This window comes from Oryzias melastigma, linkage group LG1 (assembly GCF_002922805.2).
Source record: "Oryzias melastigma strain HK-1 linkage group LG1, ASM292280v2, whole genome shotgun sequence".
NCBI classification, from domain to species: Eukaryota; Metazoa; Chordata; class Actinopteri; order Beloniformes; family Adrianichthyidae; genus Oryzias; species Oryzias melastigma.
The window spans coordinates 26,572,492-26,582,317 of NC_050512.1; the positions used below are offsets into that span (position 1 = coordinate 26,572,492).

The 9,826-nt window shown below is 35.4% G+C and overlaps 1 protein-coding gene across 3 annotated transcripts in view; it reads left to right on the forward strand.

The window, feature by feature from the left end:
- vegfc (vascular endothelial growth factor c) overlaps positions 1 to 9,826 on the forward strand; it is a 99,429-nt gene that overhangs the window by 54,238 nt on the left and 35,365 nt on the right. For all 3 annotated transcript variants that reach the window (XM_024289323.2, XM_036213704.1, XM_024289322.2), the window contains 2 exons: positions 4,546 to 4,783; positions 6,279 to 6,469. In XM_024289323.2, coding sequence (XP_024145091.1) covers positions 4,567 to 4,783; positions 6,279 to 6,469 — 408 coding nt within the window. In that variant the 5' untranslated portion in view covers positions 4,546 to 4,566. The remainder of the gene's footprint in view (positions 1 to 4,545; positions 4,784 to 6,278; positions 6,470 to 9,826) is intronic.

The following is a 9,826-nucleotide window of genomic DNA, read 5'->3' on the forward strand; positions in this document are numbered from 1 at the left end:
AGAAAATATTAATTAATTTAATTTATTGAGGAGGTGAAAAGAGCAAGTAAAATTATGTTTTTGATGTCAAAAGAAATACAGTTCCAGAGTCAAGGAGCAGAACTGCTGAAAGCTTTGCTCCTCACAGTGGCGAGACAAGTGTGTGGAACAGACAAACGAATAGAGAAGGAGTATAGGGGAGGATGGGTGGGAGTGCAAATGCGGAGGAGATCTGGAAGATATGGAGGAGGTATAAAAGTTGTGAATAGCTTTGAAAGTAAGCTAAAGGGTTTTAAATTTGAACTCAAGTAGGAGCCAGCAGAGCTCCTGGAGGGCTACAGTGATGAGATGAATAGAACGAGGTTTAGGTGATGATATAGGAAGCTGATATATGGACCAACTGAAGCTTATGGAGACATTTGTGAGGGAGGGTGAAGAGAAAAATGTCACAAAAATCCAGATGAGTAGAGACAAAGCTGTGAATAAAGGTGGTGGATAAAGAAGAAGATAAATGTTACGTAGGTGGAAATATGCAGACTGAATAATGAGATTGAAGTAAGAGTGAAAAGTACTGCCAAGGATGATACCAAGACTCTTAACCTACAGGGGTGGCGGAGAAACAGAATGGATTTTATCGGAAAAGTTACTTAGAATATGATGAATTTTGTGGTACTGTTGAGTTTTAAAACCTTTGGGAAAAGCTGGGATTTAATTTCTGCTAATGAGGCAGGAGAATGGCAGGTTTTAGATTGGGTTAGCTAATGAGGTAGAGCTGGGTGTCATCTACGTAAAAGTGGATGTGTGTGTTTTTGTACTTGTTTTACACATTAGTATTCTACGGAGCCCCTAAAGGGACATCGGAAAAAAAATTAAAGTTAAGAAAAAAATTGAAATAAAAAATAATAACTTACTAACTGGTGCGCACCAGTTATTATTTTTTATTTTTATTTTTTTCTTAACTTTAATTTTTTTTCCGATGTCCCTTTAGGGGCTCCGTAGTATTCTAGTATATGTGATGCACAGATTATTTTTTGCGAACATTTTTCTATAGAGGACAGAATTTATGGTTCTTTCTAATATTAGAAAATAGGAAATCCTGTCCCACATTATCACAGTACTTCTGCCATGTTTGATTGTTTGACATACTCTATAAAAAGGTGTGTCTTTCGCTATAAGCTAGTTTTTTTTTTTTTTTTTCTTAACTAAAATGTAAAACTGAAACTAAAACTAAATTGTGTATTACAAATACACCAAGAGGCCCTGTGAAAGTATCATGTTTTATTTCTACCATCTTAGCCTTGTCTTTATTATATTACTTTATCTTTAACAAAAACATGTGGCAGGATCAACCTGGTAGCTTCTTCCTCTCAAACAAAAATAAAAGCTCTCTGTGGAACAGAGAATAATTAATCATCAAGTTTGACTGGACTAAAAGTGCTTGTGAATTTATTGTGTATTAGGCTGTAATCCCATCTGAAATTAGACGGATCTGACTCTAAAAATGAGACCTAAAGCCTCCCTGTTTGACACTCAGTATTAAAAGGTTAGATTGGGGTCGAACGGTTCCTGAACTTGACTGTGTCTGCAGCTCACCGCTCCCCCAGGGGATGGGTCAAATGTGGAGGATAAATTTTACACGCCATGGGATGTGACAACTAATTGGACTTTAGCTTTAACTAAGAGCACATTTTTTCTCATGAGATACCCATTCACACCAGGCAGCCTGTATTGATCTGTTCTTGTCCACAATCCTTCTTCTAGACTGTGTTTTTCTTTGTCTACCACGTATATCACTTTTGACAATCCAGACCTGAGTTTAGGTGCTGCTGTTTCGCACCACAAACATAAGGTTGGTGAACTCTTTCAGTCCAACTGTGGAGGCAACTTTCCTACTTTCCTATTTTCCACTCCAATCATCTTTTGATTCATTTTAAAAATCGTCTTTTAATTATGATTGTGTGTTTAGCTAAAATAAAAAAAGTCATTTTCTGGGACATATTTTCCGTAGGGGGCATTTATCATTAAAAAAACACTGACCATGCTTACCTATATTTTTAATGCTGTAATAATAACACTTAAAGTGTATCCAAATGTGGTGTGAGAAGAACCCCCTTGCGAGTTTCCCATGTTTCTACGAGCTTCACTATGTTCAGGGTCATGGGCTGAGGCTGCAGATATCTGGAGGCAAATTTAGACCCAAACCTGAAGGGTTCATGCATGTGTGACCGCAATGCAGGACCTGAACAATACAGGGAAAAAGAAGCAATAAATACCAGATAAGAATTTAGCCAGACAACAAAGGACCAGAACAACATTAATTAGCTCCTGTTATGTCTAATACTGTGTGTGCTTTGTCTTCTGGATTCTGGCTTATTTTTCCTGACATTTAATCAAGGAAGTTGGGATGCTGGACTCCAGAGTGGACATAGGAACTTATCAGGATTATCTCCATAACTTTCAATGTTATATAATTATGAAGTAAGTTTTGGACCAAATTTGTTACAAACATGACTGTTGGACTTTAGTTTTTGGTTTCTAATCTACAAAGAAAGTTTGTTATTGTACTCCAAATGAACAATTTGATAAATTGTTAAAAAGTACTTGTTAGATATCAACTTCATAAAAACTAAAAGCAGTACTAAGACTTGAAATAGGCAGCTAGTTGACATTGCCATCACTGTTTTAAAATGAATCTTCTCTTTCAACCCAATCAAAACAATTTAGCTACATTTTGATTTATATTATTTAGAGACAAATTAATTAAAATGTGGAGTTACTCAGGATCAAATATAAGTTCAATCTTTTTACGTTTTACATACTTCCTTTTGGGAATGTTTTTAGATGCAGCATTCATGTTCACTTCTATGCAGACGATAATCATTTTTACATCATCATGTCTCCTGTAAAACAAAAAGGGAAAGTGATTTCCTATTTAGATGCATTTCGTGTATTAAATCAGCAATGACAGATAATTTTGTGCAACTCAAGATTAAACCAAAATGTTAATACTTCTCTTCTCAAAGCTGGGAGAATTTAGCCAGTCCACCCTTTTCTCTCTCAGACAAACTGCTAGTGAATTATGCTTTTATATTGAAATAAACTGATTGTTGTGAAGCTCCCTTTTCTAGTCTTTCCCGAAGTAGCAATCCACAACTTCAGCTGACAAAGGCCAGAAACCAGGCTCACACAACACTGATTTGAAAAATATTGGTCATACTTCATATCGTACTTCAGGATTTTAATGTTCTTACACTAGTTTTTAAGTGTTTCGTGGATCTCAAACCTTCTTAATTATTCAATTAAGTTCTCACATTTGAACTCTAGTAAACCTTTGTGTCCTCAGGTACTTTTTTTTAACTGTACCTAGATGTTACATCTCAAAAACCTATCTTTTCAATATCCTGCTTTACATCTCTGGAGCATGTTGCCAGAAATAGAATACGAATAACAGACATTTTAAAAAAAAAATGTACCTTTAACAACTACGATTAATAGAAAATTAATTAATATCTAACAACGCTTTGAAACCTCAATATAAGAGTAATACGGTTATTCTGGGTGTGAAATTTGACTTTTTAACATGGGGGTTATCTGGAAATTGCTCTTTTGGAAACTCTACAAACGTTTCTCCTCTTCAGCTTCTTAGTTCCTGGTTAACTTGTTTGTTTGTCCAATGGGCCATGCAGCTTTAGTGCTGTGAGCGGTGACACTTCTGATCATCTTCCGCATCTCCTTTTTTTTTTTCAACAAGCCTTTTTTATTAAAACATTTTAATTTTCATCAACATGCAATAACAGCATAATTGTTTATTACATAAATTTCATTAAATGCCAATCTCGAACGGTGGATACTGGTCTTGGGTGATGTGACCCCCCCTTCTCTAATTCCTTCCTAAACTGGTTCCTGATCCCAGGAAAGGACAGGTACTTTAGGAATTACCAGACGGATTTGTTGGAGGATTTTGTTTAAAGTGAAGACTTGTTGACCTACTCTTGTCCCCCATGCTGAACAAATCCAGCAGAAAACCTACCAAGGTTAAAGCAGAGGGTCAACTTAAGGTCTTGTTTGCAACTAATGCCTTAACAATGGTGGAATGGTTGAGGTATTAAAACACTTTTGGGCATTTTTGGTTCACTATAAATGTTGCTGGTAACCTGTTTCAGGTGAAATATGCTTTGGTTTTGTCTATTTTTTTTTATAAATAGGAGTTTTGCTATAAAGGAGACTTGCTTGTCATTGAAAAACATAAATAACTTGACATATTTAGCCTGATTTGTTTATCTTAAATTAATAAATTATGTTTACAAATGGTAAGGAAGTTTTTCCTTTTTTTAAATCAAAACTGTAGTATAGTGAGCACATAAATGAACAAAAAACACAACTTTGGATAAAAATGTAACCATAACAGAATCAGTTGTGGAATTAAAATTAATTGTGTAAATCCGCTATGGTTTACTGTTGAAGTTAAAGTTGTTTTTTCTGCACTGAATGAAGTGAAACTTTTTCTGTGACTGTTCGTAGCGAAAGCATTCAGAGCAGAAGTGTCCTCTTCTTTTGTGATTTCAGGATGTTTCAGCAGAACCCGATATGGAGCAGAAGCTGCGCTCCGCCTCCAGCGTGGATGAACTGATGACTCTTATCTATCCTTCATACTGGGCTTCTCTGAAGTGCAGATCAAAACTTTCTGCTGCTGCTGTCGCATCAAAACATTCCCAGAGGCCGCAGCCTCACCGGCTGAGGCCGCCGGCGGATACAGAAGAGCCTACATACGCTGCCGCCTTCCTCAACTTGGATGTCCTAAAAAGTATGTTTGCATGCTTTTTTGGGGGGTCGCCAAAGCAGTGATCCCTTTCGAAAACACAAAGATTGTAGCTTAGCCTACTAATTAAAATGTTAGCAAATATAGAGCTCAAATCAATAAAAATGATATATCTGTTTTAGAGATTGTAAAAATAACGAGTTAGCGTTGACAGAGTTTAGACAGTATTTAGTTGAAATTGGATCCATCACTTAAATCATGGATCTTTGGCTTAAAGAAAATTCTAATAATTTGGAAAAATAATGAGTTTGTAGCTTTGTTCATCATTTGTGTCTATTAAGTTCTGTCAATTTTGTTTATCTTTTTTAATATCATATGACTGGTCAAAGGTTTAATCTATCATTTTCTTAAAGTGCATAATCTTACCTTCTGCTGCACAACGGTGTCTAGTTGCTGTTCAGAATGTTCTCAAAATATATAATCTACATAGATTTTTATTTAAATTGGATTCTTAAAGGATGTAATTTTTATAACTAAGAGAAGAAGATTAATTAAATGTTGTAATCATAGAAAATACCATGTTTGACTTTTTTGCATTTTTTACTCAAGTAAATCTGCTGCAGCAGGAGGTTTTATTTGACTCATGGTGTGTTTTATTTTGAAATGAACTTGTATGTGTCAAAGTAAAAGAAAATAAAATTGTTATTCTTTAGTGTGCCGGACGTGATATATGATCATACATATATAGTTTACTCTGAAAAGCTTAGAATGGCAAGATTTGCCCTTTAAAAACTAAATTTTATAAATTAACGACTTGATGGATACAAACATTTTTTATAAAGTCTATTTCTTTAAACATTAAAGTGGAACTTTGCAGCTCTCACTGGGTTTTGGTCAATAAGAAACTGGACAAAATGGCTTTGGTAGTGTTAAAGGTTACAGACCCCTGATTTAGATACTATTGTCCCCCGTCTTAAAATTGTTGTAATTCCACTTCAACTTAAATTACTATCTGATTACTTCAAAATACTTTTATAAAATGGTATTTGGATGACTTTTTAAATGTTTGAGATGAGAATGACTAACAGTTTTTGTTTGGTTTATGTCAGGAAAAAAACACTTTTTATTAAATTCAGCTTTTTTTTCAAAATTATAAGAAGCACACCTACGACCCCCAACTTCATATCAGCTTCATTTTAGTTGGACATGAGAAGATGGTCTTCTGGTTGACTATTTCCAAACGTCTTTTTAAGACAAAAAATGCAATATCGAAATGATCTTTACTGTGTAATATCTAGTGGTGTTTTGTGTTATTAATAGCTTTACCTACACCAAAGTAGCTTTTACATCTATAATTGAAAAAAAATCTACAAGTACAAATGATAGCAGGTGGGGATAAAAAAGCAGTTAAACATGATTTGTTTTATTTTTTTATTTTTTATGCAGTTTCCCTTCAGTCTGACAATATTGCTGTGCAGAGCAACTGAAAAAAGCGAAGAATAAAAACATGTCGCAAATAGCTGACTTTTTGTTTGTGCAGGTATAGAGTCGGAATGGAGGAAGACTCAATGCATGCCCAGAGAAGTGTGTGTTGACGTGGGCAGGGAGTTTGGGGCTCCCACAAACGTCTTCTATAAGCCACCCTGTGTGTCCGTCTACAGATGTGGAGGGTGCTGCCACTCAGAAGATAAACAATGCAGGAATATCTCCACTGGTTACCTCAGCAAAACTGTAAGCATACCTATTTTTTCATATTTTATCTTTAAAAATTCACAGTTCCCTCCCTGTTTAAGCCATAAAGGAAGATAAAGTTTGTGGTTTTTGTTTGCTATTTTATGATATACATTTGCTAAGACAAAGTTACACATACTTTCTGGATTTTGGTGTTTTGTTTTCTGTTGTGCAGTTCATCATAAAACAAGCACTTTGTGACATTTAGCCTGTGCTTGCTGCTCACTATAAAGGCTTCTGTCTCCTACAGACTCATCCTGCTGTGCAAAATGCACTGTTGGTCTTCCAGATCAACATTTTTGCTGAGGAACTTTTCCTTTACCTGAATATCAAACTGCCACTTTGGCTATCCGGTGATGTGACTTGGCTCCAGTTGCCCCGGTTTAACCCTTTAACTCCAGAGTTTTACCTCCAGTGTTGACATTCTTTAAACCACCATAACTCTTCAAGCATTTAAATCATTATTGAAAGGCATTCCGAAGCAGACTAAAGTTATTTACTAACTTTATGATAGGAAATAAAGTTACAAAATGATATAAAGCTGTTTTTTCCACATCAGAATCAGCTGGTTTACTTTGTGTAAATATTTCACTACTGTAAAGTGTTGCATACTGGTGCAAAGCTGCTTTCTGAGTGTCTGCTATTTGTTGTTGGTGACAACAGCTCAGACGTTAAAGGGTTTTTTTCAGAAGAAAGTAAATTTGAAGTAGCAACCAGGCTTTACAAAACGTTCTTCCTATCCCCTCCAACTATAGGGGCATTTGGAGGGGTAGTGGTGTTTAAAATTGTTTTTTTAAGGGTAACACACAGGGACTTTTGACAGTGTATCCCTCCGCTGCGAGGGTCATCTGCGTTGTGTCGTGCGGCGGAGGAAAAACTAATTTCATCATGTGGGTGGGCTCTGAAACACAGAAGTTTACAATTAAATGTAAGTGATGAGTTTTTGTTTAAGCATTTTTAAAGTTATAAAACCGATGTTATGTATTTTACGAGTGCTGGCAGCAACGCTCTAAATCAAAGTGTAGTGTCGTACAAATTTGAAGACACTATTTTTCAATAGACTCTATGCTTCTAGGGCTAAATGTAGATAGGGAGAAGTTTAGGGGTAGGGGAAGAATTCAGCCTTAGAATGAAGTCTAAGATAGGCTGCTGGGGAAAATCTTTATTCCTTTTATCATCAAAACAACCTTTTTTCTCTTCAAAACATTGCCCAAAAAGTGAGGTTTTTGGATATTATTCTATAGCTACTCAACTAAGATGGCAAATATTGTCCTTTTAAGATTAAACTTCAAACGGTTGGGACAATTCACTAATTTGCTGTGTAATTACTGCTGCCTTAAATATGTTTAGCTGGATATTTTTTAGTTTGGCATTTGAAAAATCAAAAGCAAGAGAAATGAGCCTCAAAGAAAACACTAATTGAGTTTAACTGTTGTTTTATGTTTGTGTGTAAATTCTATTAGATTTTGACAATTGTTAACCACATTGTTGCAAATATAGACAATTGAAGATGTATTTTATTTGTTTTAATCAGTACGTTTAACTAGTTTTAACAACAAATTCTCTTCTAAAGGATGTTTGCAGATTTTTTTTCACCTGAACCTGACAAGGTTTTCATGCTAACCATCCCCATGCCCGCCCGCCCTGCCTGTGGCAGCTTTTAACTAAAACACAGCCTGTGTTTAACGACCAGTTCCTTGTGTTCCAGCCTGCTGTTAATTCATTTTCTCAATTGCCTCTCAGCTGTGCCATGAAATGAGGTGAATCCTCTCAGCTGCAGAGTTCATTTGCACATTGATGTTGTTAATGGAGTGACTCATGCAGTGTGCGATGGCTTATTGTTTTAGCTCAGCTGCACTATCCATTTCCTAAGTGTTAATTGAGTGAACTGGCAGTAGCAGCTTGAGTGAATGGCTCCTTTGTTATATGAACTGCTAAAGCGGATCTAATCAGCGCAGGAAGTTGTCGGTGGCCCGGGCATCCAGAGTGTTGCTGTGGCTGTTTGAAAGCTTGAGGTATGCTAATGCTTTGGCATGCATTAAGCTGAGGCTGAAATACTTTCATACTGAGCCAGGATGAATCAAAACGGTGATAACAATCATTAAATGCTGCTGGTCAGCAAGGAATGCTGATGCAAGTGAGTGATAAACACTAAAAAATGCTCAGTCAAGTGGCTGGAGGCTTTTATTTTGATGCAGTGGTAGTAATGATCATGCTATTAGAAGTTTCGTTTTTAATATCTTTGTGCTTTATTCAAAAGTTTCCCAGAAACTATTCATTTTTTTGTATGTAACATTTTCATGTGCAGGAGGCACTTTATTTTAAGCAGGAGCTCTTTATCTACTAGGACTTAAAAAAATGTGTTGTACTACGACAGCACACATTAACCAGCCGTTTACCGAGTCCAGGGGTCTGCAACCTGATGCTCCGCAGCCACATGTGGCTTTTGTAAAGACAAATTAACAATTTTTATTTTGAAAAGTAATTCGAAAGTAAAAGGTAAAAAAAAAAAACTTTATCCAACTCTTTCATTAACAGGTCACCAGTCACCAGATTATATAGCAGATTTTCTATTTTTAAACAAATTCCAAGATTTTTTGTTCACTTTATGGACTAAAAATACAATGTGGGTTGTTTAATTTGCTCTGATTTATTTTAGTTTGTTAGATTTAAAAATTTCTGGCTGAGATGCACCTCAAATGGTAAAATAAATTGTTCAAATTACACATTTCTACCACATTTTCTGGATTTAGATGATCCAATTTGACACAGTGTCTTTTATTTTGAAAGGAAGTCTTATGAACCTCAGCAAGAAGTTTTCAACTATTTTATACTTTGGAAAAAGTATATTTTCTCTTTATGTTTATGTTTTATAAGGGCAAAAAGGACAATAGTTCATTTAAATTTATCAAAAAAATCCATACCTTATATTTCTAAAGGGTGAGGTGAGACTTTGTGGCTCCAGTTGGGTTTTGGTCAGTGAGAAATCGACCTGAACGGCTCATTAAGGGTTGAGGGTTAACAGACCCCTGACCTAGTCTAACTGCAAAAAAATTAAAGAAAAACAAACTTTATCTGTTGAGAGGTTCAACCAGAAATATCACTTGACCAATATCTGTTGTTTACACTTTTAACAGATAGAATAAGAAGAAAAAAATCATCAATAATTTATAATGATTCCTTTAATGTAATAACGTTACAGTTTAGGATCACTATTGCAGTCAGTACAATTACATAAACCAGTTAAAGTAAAGCAATTGCATTGTCAGTTTATTTCCATGAACAGAAAGCAATTTTATATACATTTATATCTTACTAGAAAATATGTTAAAGCCCCCTCCACCACTTCCCCCGTTG